The sequence below is a fragment of the Rhineura floridana genome, chromosome 14, assembly GCF_030035675.1.
Source record: "Rhineura floridana isolate rRhiFlo1 chromosome 14, rRhiFlo1.hap2, whole genome shotgun sequence".
NCBI lineage: Eukaryota > Metazoa > Chordata > Lepidosauria > Squamata > Rhineuridae > Rhineura > Rhineura floridana.
In genome coordinates this window covers 35,471,325-35,489,405 of record NC_084493.1, presented here as the reverse complement: position 1 = coordinate 35,489,405, position 18,081 = coordinate 35,471,325, and the positions used below count along the sequence as shown (strand labels likewise).

Below are 18,081 nucleotides of genomic sequence, written 5' to 3'. Positions count from 1 at the left end.
GAGTGTTGTCTAAACTAGGACTTGTGGTTAAGCTCTCTTCATGAACTACAAGCTGTAACCAAGGCAGCTGTGAGCTTCTCTTCAGGAGCCTGCACATTATTAGCACAGTCCTGGTAGCAATACTTGGGCTTACTGTACTGTGTGAACCAGACCATTGTGTCGTGAATGTTAAGGTTCCCTTAACTAGACTTAGCAGCAAAGTTCAAGGGGTGCTGGCAGATGAGAGGGGCTTCTTTGTTGTGGGTCACAATATTGCGGAATGCCCTCCGCTCCGATGTTTGCTTGGTTCTACCATTCCAGCAGCAGGCCAAGACACATCTTTTTGCCCAGGCCTTTGGGATGGAGGGCAATGCTTTGTTTTAAATTATGGTTTTAGATGATGATTTTATTTCAAATAAATTGTCGTTTTGACTTCAGTATACCCTGCCCTGGGACCATATGGTGAATAGCAGATTACAAATAGAAATAAATAAATAAATACATGTAATGTAAGTAGCAGTTTAGTTTATGACATGTTTTGTGATTCCTGCTTAAAAACTGATCTAGCAAGTCTGAACCATTTTCTACTAAGATGGAAATAATGGGCTGAGGAAGTAAAGTGATATTGATTTTGTTTTTGAAGACTGGAAAATTAGCCACACTCCTCAACAAAACTAGATGATGTTTGCCTCAGCCTCTGGTTCCACCCAACATATTCATCTGCTCTCAAGGGTTAATTTAAACCAGGGCTACCTGGCCTCATTTTAGGAAAGAGGCTGCAGTACAGCAGGAGGAGAATGCTTTTGAGCATATGTGCATTTCTTTCAGTGTATGACATTCAAGCAGGAATGAGCTCCACTAGCTCACCCTTTAGAAGTTGAGCACTAGTTAGGCTGCAGGTCTGATGCTTAGATTTTGGAAATGAAAGATAATCTTGATACATGTCAAAATTATATAAATTGCATTCAGTCTCACAAGGAATGTTACCTTCTTTAAGTTACATATTCTTTGTTAATGATGTTAATGAAACAATTTAAATGGATGATTTGACTGTTGCTACTTTAGTTTTCTAGGCTCTGTAAGTCACCCACAACAAACAGTTATATGGAACACTTTTTGAGAGGCGGAATTCAGATGCAGGCAACAAGAGTTCTTATTTGCTCCTTGGTTTTTGTCAGTCATTGGGAAGTTATTCATGGATGGTATTAGATAGTCACTCTCTAGCCCAGTTCCTACAGTATTACAAGGAAACGTAGATGGTTGTAAGACTACTACATTGAAGAACAAAATTAAAAGACCCCAAAACAGTTTCATACATGTAAATCTAATTCATGTTGCTTTTTTCTCCCCACAGCTAATATGCAAAGTGTCCACTTTAAGAGCACTGTGTGGCCGACATACAGAAAAGCTTATGGCGTTTAGAGCAATATACCCAGACATTGTGCGACTTCATTTTCCTCCATTATACAAGGAGTTATTCACTTCAGAATTTGAGCCAGCAGTGCAGATGGATGGGTAAATGTATCACTTAAGCACTTCTAGAATGTCTGAAGTACAAACATTAAAACAGAAAAGGAGAAAAAAGCTAAAAGAAACAAGGACACTTTATATGGCCCTGCATAGACCTAGAGAGACAACACACTGCACATCTTCTGGCAAACAGGGTCAGGCAAAAAGGATGGGAAAAATGAAACAAAAGTTGAACTTGTTTTTCTCATGCATATGATTTCCATGATGCCTACCGATATGGACCCTTTTTCTGTTTTGACTTCTGTCTTTGACCTGTTTACGCAGAATGAGGGTACTAAAAAATCAGGAGGTTTCCTTTTCTTTGTAACTCACTGCCTACAGACTTTCATAGAACATTTTTTAGTAAGAACAGAATCTCCAGCTAGAAACCAGCGACTGGTGTGCATTGCAGAGGCTTCAGCATCAGTTTGCACAACTTGCTCATTGTTTCATGAAGGATGATTTCTTTTCACCCTACCGTTGCCAGTAGGCGGAATGGCATGAAAAGGGTCCATAGCAATAGTTACAATAGCATTATAATCTATTACAGGGTAAATGGGCATGAAGTCTATATATAGCAAAAGAGATATTGTTTATAATATTGTTTTAATTAATATAAAATGTAGTTACTGGTATAGCTTTTATTGTTGAATTGATAAGGCACTTTCATTTTGCACCTTTTTCTTTTAAATTATATGCTAGCGTGTTCATTGTCGTGCTGCATGTGCACCAGAAATTCAAGTTTAACTGAGGGAGACTTGGAAGGGTTAGGGACACTGCAAGGTGTTTATGCTGCTGTTTTTCATATTCACTTTTTAAAGAGAGGCTGGTCACATCATGAAATACCTTCAGTGATTTTGTGTAATGGGGCAGGGAGGTAGTGGGAAAGACAAGTTTCTAAACTGCTAGTTTCAGCTTGTGTTTTTAAAACACAAGTTTATTATACAAATTAAACAATCCCTATTATTAAACCTGATTGCTGACATAGGGATGAAGAAATCTATATTTAATCACTTTAAAGGTGCTACTGAAAAATCACCTCATTTTTTAAGTAAGCCCACTTATTTAGGTGAGTAAATATGGATTCAGACAGCCAAATTTTAGACACCTGTGTTTTGGAAATATTGCTCCTAATACTTTTGTTTACATTTAAAGAGTGTGTGTGTGTGTGTCTGTCTGTCTGTCTGTCTGTGCTTGCACCATTAGTCCATACGCTGAGGCAGACAGGGTACAATCCATCACGAAGTTCTCTTGTGCAGTCCCCATTGAAATGAACAGGAGCTAACCAAAGTGCAATAGTGTTTCCTGGTGGATTGTTTCAATAGCCTTTAATCCAATGCACAGTTAAGAGCACCTAAATCTCTTTAGTATTTAAGCTTGAATAACTGTTTATTGGATTGCGGCACTGCTGTTATTTCATTTAGTAAATAATGGGTTTACATGTGGCTATTTACTCCATAAAGTAAACAATGAAATTTAAACAGATTCTCACTTCTTTTGAAATCAAAGCGACCTGAGTTGGCATTGTGTCAACTAAATAATAATAATAATAAAAAATAAAAATCCTGAAACTCAAGTTCAGCTGATTTCAGCTGAAGGCTGCACTATAGCTGCTTATATCTAGAGTCACACATAAGAAACTGTCCAAGATGGTCAATTATGTGAATATCGCATTATGAAGTAAAAATACAATATTTTGTTCAAATGAGATATCTGACCGTAAGAAATGAGTTTGGGGATGGCCTCAAGCCATGCCTAATTTTCTCTTTCAACATTCTGTTCTTCCCCACCTTCTGAGGAATAAGATATTACCACCAATAAGAAACACCATACTCTTCAGGCTCATTTTAACTAGGCCACCAGAACCCCTGATTTCATACGTATAGTTAAAATGGATGCCATTTAGATGTCATTTCACACCTTTCCAGACAAAGAAATGCCTATACAGTATGCTTTCTTAGTGGCAATTAGATCAATATAACTTTGAACTGTACATGTGATTTTGAACTTTTCAGGTGGTACTTGTTAGCAGACATACTGTAATGCTGTTTCAAGTGTGGTATTTCCAGTATAAGTGAATCACACACCTTTTAGGAAATATTTTGTAACTGAAGAGAAACAAAAAAGGACACACATATTTATTGGGGCTACGGAATACTACTCTCCCCCCCCCTTATTTCTCTGGAGCATATCTTTAATCTCTCTAGGGGCTTCATTCAGAATGTAGAAATTCTGTATGAACATAAACACGTTAAAAACAGAATTCCAATTAATGACTCCAGTTTTAGGGATTCTTTTCATACCAAATGGAGTATCCAAGGTTGCTTATTTAGAATTATTTTATTTCATAGAATAGTAGAGTTGGCTATCGAGTCCAACCCCCTGCTCAATGCAGGAATCCAAATGAAAGCATACCCAGCAGGTGGCTGTCCAGCTGCCTAGTCTTGAATGCCTCCAGTGTTGGAGAGCCCACCACCTCCCTGGGTCATTGGTTCCATTGCCATACTGCTCTAACAGTTAGGAAGTTTTTCCTGATGTTCATTCGAAATCTGGCTTCCTGCAACTTGAGCCCATTATTCCGTGTCCTGCACTCTGGGGTGACTGAGAAGGGATCTTGGCCCTCCTCTGTGTGACAACTTTTCAAGTACTTCAAGAGTGCTATCATATCTCCCCCCTGTCTTCTCAAAGCTAAACAGTTTTTTCAGTCTCTCTTCATAGGGCTTTGTTTCCAGTCCCTTGATCATCCTTGTTGCACTTCTCTGAACCTGTTCCAGTTTGTCTGCATCCTTCTCTAAGTGCAGTGACCAGAAGTAGATGCAGTATTCACGATGAGGCCTAGCCAGTATCCCCCATCTTCTAACTTTATTTGTTTTTTCCCCCTAGGTGTAGAAGTTTGCACTTATCCCTGTTAAATTACATTCTATTGTTTCAGCCCAGTGCTCCAGCCTATCCCTTTGAATGTTGTGTCTGTCCTCCAGTGTGTTCACTATCCCTCCCAATTTTGTATCATCTGCAAATTTGATAAGCATTCCCTGCACCTCCTCATCCAAGTCAGTAAAAATGTTGAACAGCATTGGGCCCAGGACCAAGTTCTGCAGGACCCCACTTGTTATCTCCCCCCAGTTTGAGAAGGAACCATTGATAAGCGCTCTTTGAGTACGATTCTGTAGCTAACTGGGAATCCACCTGATAGTTGTTCCATGCAGCCCACATTCAGCTAGCTTGCTAATCAGAATATTGTGAGGCACTTTGTCAGAAGCTTTGCTGAAGTCAAGATATATTGTGCCCACAGCATTCCCACAGTCTACCAGGGAGATTACCCAATCAAAAAATGAGATAAAATTAATCTGGCAGGATTTATTCTTGAAAAATCCATGTTGGATTCTAGTAATCTATACTAGCCCAGTTCACACTAGCCAAATGATGCCATGCAAGCATCTTAGGACCATGTAAGGCTTGCTGTCAGGAGTTATTCATGCAAACACGTTAATATGAACCAGCACCTCTATGTAAGAGACTATACGCATGGCTGCCTTCATGTATCTCCAGTCTGTGACCACAGCAGTAAATCTATATGCTCCTGAGGCACTTAGGTGGGGAATGAAGAAATGGGAACTTCAAACAATGACCTGTTGCCTTTACTAGTGACCCCAGATCCTTGGGAAGAATGCACCTACTATACAGTTCAACAGACACAGGAAGTGGCATGACTGGCTCAGATATGTGCTTGCTGCTCTGTGTATATAGGACCTTACTCATCCCTTTCTATAAGGAACTCTCAAATGCATGCAGTGAAGACCCCCCTGTAAACAGAGTAAATAGATTCCTAGAAAAGCCTGACAAACCCGAGTATGCTGCATCTTGATTGCATCGAATGAATTGAATTTTGAAAGTTCTCCAAGTAACTGGCAATAAATGTCAGTTTCATTCCTTTTTAATAGATGCAATCCATGCTTAAAACCAGACTGTTAGCAAACAAGTATTGTGAATGTGACCAGCCTCAAGTGCATGTTCAGTTGAAGCTAAAACTCCAGTATTTATCAGCCAATGCCTATTAAAGGACTGCCATTTACTAGGGACAAAAGGTAGAAAGCTGATTCAAGAGAAAAACAAACAGTATTCACTTGTGGCAGTAAATAGGATAGTTATATTTTGGTATTCACTCTTCAGTCATGACCTCTATTATTGTTAGCAAATATTTTATGGTTATGTGTTTACACAAAATATATTCAGATCCTGACTTTGTTCTTACTTGCAGGGAATGCAGCATCATTCCCAATTTTGCTCCTAAAATAAGCACCAGATTCAGTCCTGTCTTAAAAGTCAAGCACTTTATGTCTAAAAATTTTGTTATGTGCCTCCAAGTTGACTATGACTTATGGCGACCCTATGAATCAGCAACCTCCAAAACCATCTGTCATGAACCACCGTGTTCAGATCTTGTAAGTTCAGTCTAAAAATTAGACACTTTTATCACACAGCTTTTTTCCAAATCCAGCAATAGGTGCATAAATTAGCCCACATGTTTTCTTTATCTCAGTTAATATAGTATGCTTTGGCAAAAGTAAAATGGTGGGAATTGTTGCTGATGCCTGTTTAAGAGATGACATACTGAAGAACTCAAGATGTAGCTGGAAGGATGTAGTTGTCAGCATCAGAGCAGGGACAAAACCTATCTGGCAAAAAAGCTGAGAATAAGGACTAAAATCTGAAGATGATGAGGTAGTATATTTAGTTGGAAAACTTGCAGGCTGTAGATTGAATTCAAATGTATTAAGTGTAGGAGTCTTTCTGGGCTGTACTATATAATCTGTGAAATTATATAAAACTGCTGCAGATGTTAGGAGCACTCCAAACATCTGTTGGTTAAAATTGTTTTGGGTTTTCATCTTCCATCCCATTTTGCTGGAATCTTTAAGGCTTTTAAAATAAGCTGTGTAGTCCTAGACCACAGTGATGTTCTTTTGTGTCTCTAGAATTTTCATACCATTTTTAAACTATGAAATGACATGATGTGAGATACTGTTTTAAGTTTGGTTGTTCTTTTAAGGAGCTTTTAGATCATCATCATCATGTGGATGCCAAGGTATGAAAGTGTGTGCCCTTGTATGTATGGTGTGTGTGATTGTTTCTGGCCATTAAGTGTCCATAGAATAAAGAAAATGTGTTGAAGATATTTAAGACAAAAACAGAAGGTGGAAAAATATTCTATATAAAGCCTTGTCTGGACCACTTAGAGAGACTTCTATTTTTTTAACCCTTCTATAAATATTTGATGGCACTTGAAATATTCCTGCAATAAAATGTGATTTGTTTAAAGATTAACAAACAAAAAGATTTTGTAATGTGAAACAATGAAAGCAAGCAATGTAATTTTTCTAAAAAAGAAAAAAACAAACGAACCAACTTTGTATTATTTTTGTTGATGGAATTTGTCTACTTCTCTTTGGAAAACTTTTTATTTCATTGAATGTGCCATAGTAGAGATGTGGGTTGTGGGTTTTGTTTGTTTGGTTTTAAGATGACAGGAAAGCTATTTGTGTTACCAACATTCCATAATGCGTGAGGGCATAGCATAATGATTAAAAAAAAGATTTATTAGTAAGCTTCAGTCATTGTTGCTTTTTTTGCACATGTACTTCATTCCTCTATAGTGCAATATGTACATAGAGCACTTGCGGGTTTTAACCTTGATCCCTCAGGGAAAAATACATATTTGTTGTACAGGAATTTTTTTTTTTGCCTTTTTCTTTTGCTAAGGAATGTTGATTGAATCACTTGTTGTCAAGAGGCAGCCAGATAATAATCCTAACACCACTGCCAAAAAACATTGATCATGTAATCATTCATGCCCTGCCATTCACAAAAAAAAAATCTTGACAGTGCGAATTGGGGAAGAAAAAGGGTATATAAGCACCTTATGATTGACTTAATTGTGAATGACAATCCATCTTGTTATCAATAATAGATGCCCTATCATTCCGAAGTTGGGGTTAAAAAGTCTGAAATTAATGTGCTCAGGGATCTTCTAAAAGTCTTCAACAGGGTGGCCAGTACTTCTGAGACAAATTGCTTTTCAAACATTTAGTACTATCCCTCCATTACACAACTGAACTTGGCAGAAACTATTTATAACTAATTGACTCTCAGCTGTTTGGGTTTTTCTGCTCAGCTTAGTTAAGGACTGACACAAAATAATAATAAACGCTTCCAATGCTCGTGAGTGTTTTGTTTAATGTATTAGAAAAGTGAACTAATTTTAGCCAATGAAACAAAATACTTTAATTTTATTTCAGATAACCACTCTTTATCATGTTTTAAATACTTTTACATGCCATCTTGGGACAAAACTACATGTTACATTTACTGTGAAAAACCACTGATTTGTGTTAATTAAATTACAGGCACGATGGGATGCATAAATTCTAACATAAATGTAGCACATAGTGAAGGGAGGTTCCCTCCCCAGCCCTGATCAGAATGGAAATTGCACCTCCCGCATGGCTAGGGGCTTTAAAATTCCCACTGGCGCCAAAGGGATTCCTCAAACACACACTAAAGCCCTTTGCCACATGGGAAGGGCAGTTTCCATTCTGATTAGGGCTGGGGACAGGAGAGGTAAGTCTCTTTTCCCCATGTGCTACCTTAGGAAGCAAGCATTCCCTGTACCCTTAATTTAAATTAAAAAAACCAAAAACATAAAGTGCATCCTACACAGTAAACATGTAAATGTATCTTGCCCCTTGTGGTTTTGCCCAATACAGAGGCTTCTGGGGCAGAGTTTTAGACAACACTGGAAAAGCTGGCAGTACACTAGATGTTCCAAAGCAAATGGGCTCTGTATTTTTTAAATTTCTATAATAAAGAAACAGTTATGGTAGTTTTCATTGAGTGCCAATACAAATTTAGCATCATTATGTCTGAAATTGTATTTTTATATAAAAATCCTTGTCAGTATTTTGCAATAAAAATTAATCCTCATTGCTTAACTCATTTTGAGCTTAAAGTTCATTTTACCCTTAAAAACTATAATTATAAACTGCTGTTACAATGAGATTCGCATAACTCAGAATGCAATTAGAAAAATATTCTGCCCAGAACAGGTTATTGAACTCCCCTACTGTTGATACATGTGCTTCATTTCAACAAAATAAAATAAAATCTGTGGGGGATTTTTAGCCACATAGTAAGCCCCGATATAATCCCAAAATTAATATAAATAAGTAGCAAGTAGTATAGTTCCATCTCTGTGCCAAAACATGTGGAGAGGGAATCTAAAATGTTCTCAAAGGCCCAGATAGGAGTGTGGAAGGCAGGCAAGCTGCAGTTCTAAACACAGATCTCTGCTTCCGGAGTGGGTTAGGATATAGTGGACATCCCCGTCTTCTAGCCTCCACTGATCTTGGGGCTTTGCCACTGTGGAATACATGGTGGAGGGGATGGGGCACAGCTGGACTGGCCAATGAGTCACTGAATCCTAAACTGGTTCATCACCAAGAAAGAGCCAACTCCAGGCCTCCCTGCTGTGCCAGCCTGGAGCTGGGGCAGCAATACAAAAAAACACTTTATTACCAGCCCCCACCTTCTGGCACAAGCGGCAGGGCTTCAGATACCGTAGTGGCTCCACCACTCACTTCTGCCCCCTTGCTACCTAGCCAGAGTGGCTAAGCTCTCTTGGACATGTGATGTTTGTGCCTCTTGTTTATTAAAGCAGGAAATGCATTAAATGAATTGGAAATTAATTAGGCAAGAATTTAACATTCACTCTATTTAGCAGTCAGGCCAAAGACAAATTGATTTCATCATCTTAGCAGCTAAGACTTAGCTAAATGGCTGAATGTCCTTCTCCCCCTCCCCCTCTTCCTAATTACTACAACATTGCAATACATTTATTTACAGAAGTAACCACAGTAAAGCATTAATAAAACATCCATTGCATGTTGTGTTGTGCTTAAATTCTGGTTCTCTTCTGAGACCAAAATGGCTAAAATGGTAGTTTGCGGAAGGTAGTCTTTTCTTTCTGATTTATTAGCAATTTAGGCTGCAATCCAATACATGTCTACTCAGAAGAAAACTTGATTGGGTTCAATGAGACTTACTGTGAGGTACGTGTGTATTGGATTGCAGCCTCAATCCTACAAAATGAGACAGCTGTGTCAGAGGTACTCAGATATTTTTAAGGGAGTGAGCCTGTTTGTGTACCGGAAAGAGTGATCAGAATATTACAGGCTGAAATCTGTACATCTAGGAGAGATTATAATCCTATAAAGCTAAACTAATTTAGGGTTGCCATATTCCAGTTCCACAAATCCGGGCAGGTTAAGTTGCATATTATGTAAAGTATTTGCATATTATGCAAATTATTTGCATGTTATTTGCATATTAATACTTGCATTGTCCAGTTGTTTTGTTTTTGTGCCTAGGAATTACCACCAAAAAATGGGGAAAGATGTGAGAAATCTTTTTTTTAAAAGCAACATTTTTAGCCTTAAATGCCTAGACTCTAGTTTCCAACACTATGGAGTATTTATTGATTGATTAAGAGAATTTATATCCTGCCCTTTTGCTGTTAAAAACAGACCTCAGCACAGCTTACAAATATAATAAAAACAATAAAAATACACAATCAATATAAAAACATAATAAAAACACAAAATAGCAACAAACATAAAGTAAGTCAGGGCAACAGTACGGTTAACCATATACGATATATTTCAAAGATGTGGTGGGTGGAGAAAAACAAGAAGCCAAAATGTTAGGAAAAGGAGTCTTTCACACCACATGCTCAGTTGTAAATACTGTTGCAGCAAGCTTTACAAGTTCCTCCAGTATTCCACTGGTGCAGGCACTCAGACATTCAAAGTATCTGTATGTTTCTTAGGTTTTATAAAAGCAGAGCTTTGCTTAACTCAAAATTTCTTCTCCCTTTGATCAACCACATCTACACAGGTTCCACCTCCATACTCAAAATGAAACTGGGCCTGGAAGTGTGCAACAACCCCAAACATACCTTGCTAATTAGATTACCAGTGCCAGGATGTCTGTTTTATGAACTACTCTCCTGCTCCCCCCCCCCCCCCGGGCATCATGAAAGACCCAGTCCTGGGCTCAGAAAGAAAATAAATATCTGGTCCTCTTCAAAGTATTGATAAGCTTCTTGTTTTAATTGAAATAATAATTATAAATTCTTGTTCTTATCACTAATGGGAGTTAATTATCTTGCATATGCTGCTGTTGCTTCTATGGCTGTAACGGAGTGAGGTTAAAGATAAGTGAAATGCAAATAGGAAAAAAAAACACAGAAGGCAGTAACACTTTACTAAATGTAATACCATACCAACCACAACAAGATTCCTATGAGTAAGGCAGAAAACTAAGCATCTCACAACCAAAAATATGATAAATGAAGAAATATTTATATAAAAGCATGACTATCAAATATATTTATTATTTACACAAACTGTAAAGATATTTATAGTGCAATCCTAGGTTTATTTATTCAGAAGCAAGTCCCAGCGTATTCAGTGGGGCTTACTCAAACAGGGACAGAAATGCAACTTCAAGTGATAAGCAACTTCATTCACACAACCCAAAATTCCGAATCATGCCACTTTACGCTGTTTTGCAACTGTTTATACTTCTTTTTATGGTTATTGGATTTTAAATGGCTTTATTTCTTATTGTGAGCTGCCTTGGTTTCCAACCCTACCTCACAGGGGTGTCGGAAAGATTCCATACATGCACACGCACATGCAGACACTGCAGATGTACAAATACATGCAGCCCATATAATAGTTTATTGTCAAACCAGTTGGTCATTGCAGAAAAATCAGTATTAGTTTTTAAAAAATCAGTATTACTTTCCTATAGAATAAAAACTCTAATACCTAAGTAAGCCCTGCCTACTTGCTTTAAAATAGGACTGGAGGGCACAAACACAATTCTTTTTTACATTCACTCCAAAGTCCCATTGATTTTCAGCACATTCATAACCATGTCTACTCAAAAGTAAGTCCTATTGAATTCAATGGGATTTACTCTGGGCATATGGGATTAGCATTGCTCTTACAAAAAGCAAGCATTGGGAAGGTTTTCAAAACACTGCCCAAGATCTGACTCCTGCACACAAGAGGAAAAAAAACTGAAATGTATATACTTACCCAATTTATGAGATTTTCAGATAAACAGGGGGGAAACCACCATTTTGTTTTCTAGACACTGCCTCAGATCAATGAAACTGAAACACAATCCCTGATTGGCTGCAATGCTGAACGGGCGGGGTTAAAGCTACAAAGTGCTATAGTACAGTACTGTTTAAAGAAAGATTTAACAGTCGGGGAGGGGCGGCTGACGTTTTTATGTATATCTCGAGAACCGGACCACCTAGAAACTTAATTTTTTAAAAAAATTAAAGCTGAGTATCCGGGCCACCTAAAGGGCTAGCCAGGCGCCGGGTGGCATGCATAGAATCCGGGTAAAACCCGGCTAACCGGGCAATATGGCAACCCTAAACTAATTAGAAAGCATATATAATATTTATTTTTATTTTTATATTTGTTCTTAAGTGTCTGTACTGTATTCACAAGTTATGTAGTGAGGGAGATATTAATAGGCCAGTTCTAATGTAAAAAATGTACAGTTCTTCTGGTTATTTGATTGTCTAGATGTTGAGTGCCAGTCATGCATAGAAAGATGCAGAGACACATCCTCATGATCACCTTGTGATCAATCTGGTGTCAGAATGGCTTTAAAAGATTTTTCGTGTAGATCTTTCAAAGCTGAGGGCAAAGCAGTTTGGGGGCAACGTTCATGGAAAGGGTTCAGTTCAACCACTGGATCTTGAGTTCTAACAAAAGACACTCAAATGCATGTAAATATGGATACGTGTTGACATCATAATTGGTTCCTGCCCTTTCCATGGGGATAAAACTACAGGACACCAAAGCTAGCTCCATGTGGATGTCCAAGGCAACAATTTGTAGATTGTTTTCATTTCTAAGATTATTGCCTTAGACTCATCTATAAACTTGCAGAATTGATGTAAAATGTTTAGATGATTAATTTGTGTATTTATTCCCTTTGACATTTCCAAATAATTACCGTTATTATGTTTTATGTAACCTAATTACATATCAGTTTCTTACTGTGTGTTTGTAAGGCTAGATTATTTAGAAGTTAAAGGTCAGGCTGCTGGGGAGGAGGGTGAAAGTACTGGACTATAAAGGCAATCTTTTTCATCAGCTGGATAAGAGTATCCTTTCACTTAAAACAATTGAAATAATGTGAATAGATTTAACATTTGTGGCATTTACACTGCTTCAATTGAATATTTCTGGTAAAGTGGTGATTAGGAACAAACCAAAGCCCTATATAATCAACCAATTAATTGCCAATTGATGGATGAAACATTTTTACATTAGTCAATTCTACATAGGTTGTATTGTGATAACTCACTACTATACTGCATATTCTTAGAGGATTGTGCAGGTGTCCTCATGTATAAAATGTATTATGTTGAAATTACTTTGTATACTTTTAAAAAATATTTGGATATAAAGTAAGGTGTATTCTACCATCGCTTTACGTATATAAATGCATCAATTGGATTTTTCCATTTATTGGTAGCAGGGCATAATATTAACTCTTCAGAGCAATAAATAAACTTAATCCAAAAATAAAATGTTAGCTCTTGCGTGTTGAGGTGTCGTGAATCTGAAAGCTACAAATAATTATTTGCCATTCAAATTTTATTTTCTGCTGTGGTATTCACTTTATTATCTTTACTGTTCATCTCATTGCCTCTTAGGAATATTTTTTTAAAAACTGAGCTCATGGCATATTTTTAATGCCACATCCTTATTTTGGTGTGTGCATGTTTATTTTCCACACTTGATCTTTCCCATACTACTTAGAAAGTTTTACTGAAGATGCATAAATGTACAGGACCCTGCAATCTGCTTGTTATCCTCTTATATAAATGCAGACAATTCATAAGCAATATAGTGAATTTTATTTCACAAACCACAGAGGTACTGTATATATATTTTCTTAACTTCAAAATTTTCTATTTTGACTCAACAAATTTGTAAAAAAAAAAAAAAGACCCCAGTGGTAACTCTTTTGACTATTAGGATATTAACTGGCTGCTTCTTTATATGTAATTGTATTGTCTGCCTGCTCCTTTTTTCGGAGATGTGTTTTTGTATGGATGTTTGAGCCAATGGGAGGCTTCAAGCTATGATGTATTTTCCCACCTTAAATATATTTAACATGACAAACCCCAGACAAGGCTTTTAAAAATGTAAGAACTGCAGTGTTAGGTGGTTTATTCGCAAACTGTTCTCAGTGCTAACCATTTTATGGCACCTTTAACAATATTCTTGTTTCCAAAGTACAAAGTAAAGGTTAAAAATATTCTAGCCATAACTGAATGTCAAGCAATAAAAATGACTTTTTGTGCATAGATTTAAAAGAAATACAAATTTTAGACATCTGCATGTAAATGCAAATACCTTGTTTACTGCTTTCTTAAACTTGATCAACCAACTCCTTGTTTTACTACTAATTTAAGGACTTGTAATGGCCTGTACACAATTTCTCTTGCTCTAATTCTTATGTCATGTTTGTCTCAGCTTCTGAGTCATACTCTTCAATGTTGTTCTGCTCACCTTTTGTACGGTTATAGCTATTTTGCTTTCATTCTCTATAGATAAAATATACTATTTAAAAAACCTATGCGGTGCAAATATTTATCTGTTTATCAAATACCACATTATGCTGTATGATATCTGTTTTACTATATACTCTATTTTAGAAATAGCTGTTTAGAACTAGAGTGTGCTATTTTTGTGTTTTTTCTGATGTGTGGTGCTAGATAAGTTAATTTTATGAACAAATCTCTTTCCCGTTTTACTCCTAGACAATCCATATTTGGGTCTTGTACTGTTTCACTGAATAGTTATGTGTGCATGTGTATATATATCTTATACACATTTACACACATGCCCAACGAAGTACCTGTATCAGAGTACTAGATTGGGGACACAGTTTTTTCTTTGAATATGTAGTAACATTCTATAAAGTTGTGTCTAGCATATTTAATCAGGAGAAAATTAACTCCTCAGTAATGATATTTGATATCCAAATTGCTTCTTGTTTCTCGTCTCTCCCCTGTCCCCTCCATCACATTCTTTATTTTTGAGATTAAATTTCTACAACACTTTAGTTATTCTTTGGCGCAGCACTTCTGAAACTAAGTACTCTAGTAGAACCCAGTTGCTTCAGTTTTGTGTGTCCTCCTTTCATGTGTAAAGTACTAAAATATAGGCCTTTTTTTAATTGAACATTCAAAATTTACTAATGATGCAATTCAGTATGCCTAAAATCACTATGAGGGCTACACTGGGGGTACAGTTACATTCTATTGGGAGGGAGAGAAGTGGTGCACATAGGAGAATCCACCTGAAAAGATGGTTCTGACCCAGTTCAAGGACTTCACAGAGATAAACAGAAATTAGAGCTACACTAGGTGCAATCTACAACACTAACACGTAACCCCCTATGTTTTGGTTCAGACACTCCTGGGGCTGTTGGGAGGCATTAATTGTATGAACAGCTGCATATACATATATGCCTATTTATATATGTTGCCACTGCAATCAACTGCAAATTTCAACAGCTGCATATGTATGCTCCTACATCAAGGAGCCATTTCATGATTAGTGCCTCTGTGTTAACCCACTGATGACTTAACACACTCCATAAGCAAGTGCGCAAGGGCTGACAACTGCCTGAATCAGGCCTATGGCTCAGTCCCCATAAGCAACAATGTTACCAAGGAGTTGTAACCATGCAGTAGTAATTATCAAAGAAGGTTTGTACCTAACCATAATAAACCTGTCCTTCCAATAGGACTAGGATGTCTGTATTTCCAGTCCTCCTTGTGTGTTGCCCTAGATTGTGCCATTACAACAACTAGCATGGGCACACTGTACTGTGTTATCTTGGCTGCCCCAGCTTTTGTGGTTGATTTGAATCCCACAACACTACAACCACGGGGGGGGGGAGGTCAGTTGGCAATGCAAATATGCCCTGTGCTGCCACAGATTTGTACAATTCAGGGGTTCTACTGCACACACAGATGCCAATGCATCTAAGGGTTGATCCATCCTATGAGCTATGGAGTTCTCTGTGTATACAATAAAGAATTTCCTCTACGTGTAGTAATACCAGAAACAAAGCAGAAACTAGAAAGTTTTGGCCTGAGTTTCTAAGACTTGAGATATTTAAGTGACTGAGTCACACTAAGAGTGCAGTCCTATGCACACTCACTTGGGAATAAGCCCTATTGGAATTAATGGGACTTAAGTTTTACTAGACATGCAATAAGATTGGTAAATCATATTGAATTCTTGTATGGACTGTTTTCCATGTCAGTGCATACATATAGAGAACAATGAAAAAATATTGTAATGGTGCTGATAACATTTTTAGTACTGTTTGTGATCATTTAACAATATGTTCTTCTTATAAAGAATGTGTATTTCTCTTGACTATGAATTTGCTGTAGATTCAGAAAATTACAACCAAAGTGTAAACTGGAATTTGCGTGTGTGGGTTCCCAATGGCCCACAAATTGCACAGCCTAATTCCGAACAGAATTTGGCACCAAAAGATACTGCAACGGTATAACAGTAACTTTAAAAAATGTGTAATAGACCAATTTAGCTAGAACTCAAATTCTATCATTTATCATTGTCATCATCTCTTGCAAAATCCTAATGGATATCAAATATCAAAATGTGGGATAATACCTTTAAAATATTTATTGCAACTCTTTTCTGTACTATTACTGAAGTTATAAGATCTTTAGCAAAGATTTTTGAGAAATCTAAGAAGCTGTTTACTGCACTTTTTGATAATAGAGGATAGTAAATATTAAAGCCACATGTCCTGGTTCCACGCACTGCTTCTGTACTTTGGTTTAGCAAACAAACCATTATTCTGAAAATAAATACAAATGTACTTATCTGCACCCTGGCTATATTTTAATACATAGAAAGTTTAAATACCATCACTCTGAGGATAATTTATTTTATTTTTTTAAAGCTACATTCTTCTTTAAAATGCAAGTCCATGGTTATTTTCCATTCCCTTATTGGTTCAAATCACTTTTTAAAAAGAGAAACTTTTAATTTGTCTATCACATACTTTATATAAGTAATGTTTTCCCTAATTATTTGGGCGTCATTGTTTTATAAATTATGCAAGTTTGTGTGATTAATGTTTCTTGTGTAATTACATGTTTGAAGAATAAAAATAAATGCTTATAAATATGTATTGGTTTGAGGATTAAGCACATAAACATCACCAACCTCACTGAGTAACACACTCAGTCTTCTGTAAATAACTACAAATTGACATGAATCTGTACTGTACATGCAAAATGTGTTGTCTTATGTGTACAGTATATACAAATTCATTTTCTAGCTATGACAAAAGCTTAAGCCATTGAGAGGAATATTAAAAGTAATATTGTAATAAAACTTCGCTAATGATCTTTTCCCCATTATCAATTTTTTCATTTGTATCAGATCTTCTTTACAACTCACCGTTACGCTTGTCAGCTTAGACTCAACAGTCTGTTATTTTATTCTGATCCTGGATAAAGTATTTTGACTCATTTTGTAAATACAAATGTAAAAATAAGAGATTTAATGTTGTCTTTTAAATACTCTGATTTTCATTCTAATATGAATGTTGTTATATTGTACTTAGAACCTGTACCTTTAATATTAATTACCTTTATTAAGTGCATTGAACACATCAATTTTAGATGTGCTTTATGTACTGTTCTCCTGTAATAAAACTTCAGCTTCTAATGGAAAACTCTTTGTCATGTTCATTTTTCACATCAAGTTGGTTTTGAGTGTTACTGTGGAAATTGCCCCAAGGCTTAGGATCTAAAAGATAAAATATCAGTAATTCCCATATGGTGTGCATGAAAGGGTACCCTGAGAGAACAGCTAGAAAACAGGTGCCTATTTAGAGGAGGCTGCCCACTCCATCTCTGATTCCTTCACTGCTTTTGCCTTCCCTTCAAGCCAGTCTGTCTGCACTGGTAGTGGTGGCGTTGCGGTGATTCTGCTGCATCACATCATTCCAGCACTTCTAATACAGAATCCATTCAGAAACACAAGAAGCTGCCTTATAGTGCACTCTACACTGACTAGGGATGCGTTAGAATTCTGCCCAGTTTGGATTTGGTACCAAATTTTCCATAAACTTATTTGCTATTGTTGCTGATTGGATTTTTTATGTAGTGATTTTCTGCTATTTTTTTTAAAAAGGCATCTAAAATATTGATATTAATATCAATATTTGTATCAACATTTCAAAATATCAATATTAACATCAATATCTTTTTCTGAGCTGGGGAAAACAGATTGGTAAAAGCAGCGGCTTGTGGACAAAGAACAAACTTGAATTGATATCAGCCTGTTAGTCGACGGAATGCTTTTAAACCGGCCCAGGCCAACGGATTAAGCCCCTATCACTGACTCTCAGTGGCTCTCTAGAGCAGTGGTTCTCAAA

General features: G+C 36.8%; 1 protein-coding gene across 2 annotated transcripts in view; it reads left to right on the top strand.

Moving 5' to 3' along the window:
- RORA (RAR related orphan receptor A) overlaps positions 1-17,268 on the top strand; it is a 127,936-nt gene extending 110,668 nt beyond the window's left edge. For both annotated transcript variants that reach the window (XM_061594806.1, XM_061594805.1), the window contains exon 10: positions 1,334-17,268. In XM_061594806.1, coding sequence (XP_061450790.1) covers positions 1,334-1,498 — 165 coding nt within the window. In that variant the 3' untranslated portion in view covers positions 1,499-17,268. The remainder of the gene's footprint in view (positions 1-1,333) is intronic.
- Positions 17,269-18,081: the final 813 nt, after the last annotated feature.